Source organism: Anoplopoma fimbria, unplaced genomic scaffold (assembly GCF_027596085.1).
Source record: "Anoplopoma fimbria isolate UVic2021 breed Golden Eagle Sablefish unplaced genomic scaffold, Afim_UVic_2022 Un_contig_9093_pilon_pilon, whole genome shotgun sequence".
Classification (NCBI taxonomy): Eukaryota; Metazoa; Chordata; class Actinopteri; order Perciformes; family Anoplopomatidae; genus Anoplopoma; species Anoplopoma fimbria.
Window position 1 is genome coordinate 22,548 of NW_026553769.1, and position 4,163 is coordinate 26,710.

The 4,163-nt window shown below is 41.6% G+C and overlaps 1 protein-coding gene across 1 annotated transcript; it reads right to left on the bottom strand.

Moving 5' to 3' along the window:
* Window positions 1-215: 215 nt before the first annotated feature.
* LOC129116801 (sialoadhesin-like) lies at window positions 216-3,862 on the bottom strand. Its single transcript, XM_054627507.1, has 8 exons — window positions 3,730-3,862; window positions 3,406-3,639; window positions 3,185-3,289; window positions 2,945-2,998; window positions 2,235-2,573; window positions 1,121-1,469; window positions 970-1,027; window positions 216-353 (listed from the first exon to the last, which is right to left on the bottom strand). Exons 1-8 carry the CDS (start codon window positions 3,860-3,862, stop codon window positions 216-218), a joined length of 1,410 nt encoding a protein of 469 aa, XP_054483482.1.
* Between the last annotated feature and the right edge of the window lie 301 nt (window positions 3,863-4,163).

Here is a 4,163-nt window from a genome sequence, read left to right on the forward strand (position 1 = left end):
GATCAAAGCAGAGGTCCAAATGGAGGGAGTGGTCATCTGAGGACAGGAGGAGGTCGTTGGTGACTCTGATCAGGGGGGGTTCTGTGCTGTGATGAGACCTGAATCCTGATTGAAAGGTTTCCTAGAGTCGGTTTGAGTCCAGCTGGGTTTTGAGTCTGGAGGCAACAGTGTGTTCCAGTATTTTAAACCAAAAATAAATGTTAACGAGGCTTATCTTACTGAGGAGGCCCTGTCCCGATGGTGGAGTAGAGAGCTTCAGTGTGGCCCTCAGAGAAGAGCAGTCTGCTGTAGTGATGCTCCTCCTGCTCTGCTGACGGAGCTGACATGATTTCATACTCAGAACCCGGGTTCAGCTGAGGACACGAGACAAATACAATGACTTTACATTATGTTGTATTCAAAGGTTTGTCTGATTCTCCCATCAGAGGTTATAAAGTGCAGCTAGAGCTCAAAGGATTCAGATTATTTTGTAAATGTTTTCACCCATTTAGCGTTTCATCTCAAAGGTTATTTTAGAAGAAGCATTAATTTACTGGCTCATTAAAACTGTGTAAAGAAAATACTAGAGCTGGACCCAAATATGTGACTATTCACATGTTTTGTTGGGTAGGTATTCAGTTTTCAAGTTTAGTGTTAAGATATTCCACTTTATTTTATTTTCTTAACCAATCTGGATTACAAACATGCAAATAAACACCAAATCCAGTTAAAAATGCTGCTGATTCAATAACTAATAAACAGCTGAGAGAAGCATGGAGCAGTGTAGCAGGAACATGAGCAGCTCTGAAGAGAAGACTACAGGATTAGAAACTTATCATTCATCAGACAGAAGAAAAGCTGAGAGGCAGAAGTTGAAGCTTCTGTTCTGACGGTGAAGAAATGATCATTCCTTTTGAACAGAAGCAGGATAGAAGACGGTGATGTTTTTCTATCATGTAGCAGAATAATTGTGTGAATCCTGTTGTTTACCTGCTCCATGTGGACTGAGGTTTCATTTGTTGGAGGTTGACCTGAAGTCCTCTTCTTTCTGATTCATGAAATGAATAAATATGTGAATGAATCAGAGCTTTCAGCTTGTAGATTAAATGTGGTTGGTCTGAAACAGAGCACAGTTGCTCACCTGATCCAGCAGAAGACAGAGAGGGGTATTATAACCAGGAGAGCAGCACAGACTCCTGCAGCTGCTGCTGGTGTCCATTGTCCTCTTTTACTCTGGACAGTGAGAGTCTTTACATGAGAGCTGATGTTGTTGTGGCTTCTGACAGCACAGGCGTAGCTTCCTGCATGCTGACTGCTGACCGGGTCCAGAACCAGGTGTTTGTTGTGGTTCTCTGTCGGGGTCAGAGGTCGACTGTTGAAGAACCAGATGTAGTTTGTGTTGTCAGTCAGAGGACAGCTGGTACTGCAGGTCAGTGTGACTCTCTGGTCCTCTGTCACCACTGCAGAAGGACTCAACTCCACTTTCAGGCCTGGAAGATGTAAAACAGGAATATTATCTCACCAGAAGTCCTCGTATCTAAACAACCCGCCCGACAACCCCCCCCACCACTTGGCTCTGCTGCCTCGGGGCGATTGGTTGCCCCGTCGCTCAGAGGTCCCTGCGGCCGATCCACCCGGTCACAGCTTTTTTCTGTCCTGACCCCTCAGTGGAGGAATGAACTCCCCACTGACGTCAGGACAGCAGAGTCGCTGCCCATCTTTAGGCGCAGGCTGAAAACTCACCTCTTCAAGAAGTACTACCCGGAGCCTTCCTCGTAGCACTTATTGCATTCGTATTAGTTGTTGCACTTATCCTATTCGTAGTAGTTTGTAGCACTTATTATATTCGTATTAGTCTGTTGCAATTATTGTTTTCGTAGTAATTTGCCTCTGCACTATACTTTTGCTCTGGTTTATGCTTTAAGATGCTTGTTTAAGAAAGGAGATGCACTTATGACTTCTGGTGACTAGTAGTTCTCTTGAATACCTATGTTGAATACACTTCCTGTAAGTCGCTTTGGATAAAAGCGTCTGCTAAATGACTGTAATGTAATGTAATGTAATGTAACTAGATAGGTTGTCTGTTGTGAAACAAGTAATATAAATGATCCGTTGGTTCTGGTCCAGTGAAGGCAACTGAAACTCTGTAGGTTAGAGACGGATCACCTTCATGCTAACATGACTGCTGGTAGTAAAGGTGAGGGAGGAACAATGTCTCCAGTGAAAGATGTTTCATATTTCATCTAAAGACTTACCTGTGACGACTAAAGTGACTCCAGGTGAATCAGACCGTTTCCTTCCAGCTCCATCTCTCTGGAGTGTGAATGTGTATTCTGCTGAGTCATCCTTCTTCAGGTTACTGATTGTCAGGATGTGTTGGTTCTTCATGTTGTCATGATACTTCACACCACCTTCAGCTTTAATTTGCTCTTCAACGTCTTTCTTCACACTTCTCTTCATTTTAAACCATAATTTAGACGTTGGTTGATAGTTGGAATAAGAATATTCACTAGAGATGTTGACTGAAGAACCTTCCAGAGCACAGATTCTCCTGCTGACATAATTCACACTCCAACAGTTCTGATCATAAAGACCTGAAATAAAGATGAAAGACAAGAAGCAGTTTCACTTTAAGAACCTCACAGCTGATGTTTACCACTTCATAACAACTGCTTTATACTGGAAAGGGTTTCTGTTATTTTGTCCACATCCTGTGACGTTTAATCAGTATATAAATCATCATATTTATCATTATTTGTACACCATTAACACAAATGTCCATTTTATAAGTTAGGACAAACTTTAAGTTACTCACAGACTTCAGCAGAGTGCAGATCCTCCAGGCCTTTTACAGCACAGGAGAAACTGTCAGTGGAGGAAAAGTCAAGCTGTTGTTTATTAAAACTTTCAACTAAACGTCTGTTCAGATACCATGTAAAGTCAGTTAGAGGACAGCTGGTGTTACAGGTCAGTGTGACAATGTTTCGTGCGGCTGTAGGACTCCTTTGAACATGTAATTCTGTTGGGAGATAAAAAAAAATCATAAATTATATTAAATCAGTTTATTACAAAGCCAACATTATTAGATATAAACTCATAAAACTATGTGTTTTTGTGCTTTTAACAAAATACAATTTATTAAAGAAAGATGTGACTTTAAAAGGATGAGAGGTGTGTTTGTGTGTAAGTGTTTGATAAACTCCACCTGTTGGATATGTGATGGAGCAGGGCTCCTCCTCTGATGTCTGCTTATTAGAACACATTGTCCCTTTAGCATAGGTCACCTTAAAGCAGCTCCGTGTGACAGAATCTGGACCCAAAATAAATGACATTCAGTGTTTTTATTGGTGATTGTATCTGTTGAAGGTGTAACCCATTAATCCAGATGTTTCATCCTATAACAAGGAGCTAAATGTTGTCACTCACCCACTGAGACTTCAGGGGCTCTGAGGTCCTCGTAGCCTTTGATAGCACAGGAGTATCTGACTGCTTCCTCACTGCTGACCAGCTGTTGGTACCAGGGAGACCAGTCCTGATAGAGGACCTCTCTGTTCTGGTACCAGATGTAGACTGCAGGCTCTTCAGTCAGAGGACAGCTGCTGCTACATATCAGTGCTACTGTCTGTCCGTCTGTGGTGGGAATCACCTTCACCTGCAGGTCTGGATGGTCATGTGTGACATGACATTTTAAATATATGTATAGATATATCTAAAGATTCTTAAAGTAATAAATACTGACAGTCACTGTACCTGCTACATGGAGTTTGATGCCCTCTGACCAGCAGACTGTTGGGTTGTCTCCATTCTTTCTGCAGCAGTAAACATTCTCATCTCTGTCTGTTAGATCTTTGATTGTTAGAGTTGGACGACTTTCATCAGACATGTTGTACTTTGTAGGATTTTCATCTAAGAGTTCATTCTGAACATACTTGGAGCCTTTCGAGTGTACAGTGTACCATTTGTATGTTGAAGTGGGATGTAGAGCTGAGCAGGGCAGATCCACTGATGAACCTTTTAAAGCACAGATGCTGTTTGTTTGTCCCTGAACACCTTTAACAGAAGATTCTATCAATAAACATCTTTTTATAACATTCTTCTTTACACTGATCAGTCAATGCTGCTAGTATAAAAGAGTAAATGATCCTACTGATATACTTTAATGCATCAAAGAGCACATAACAGCA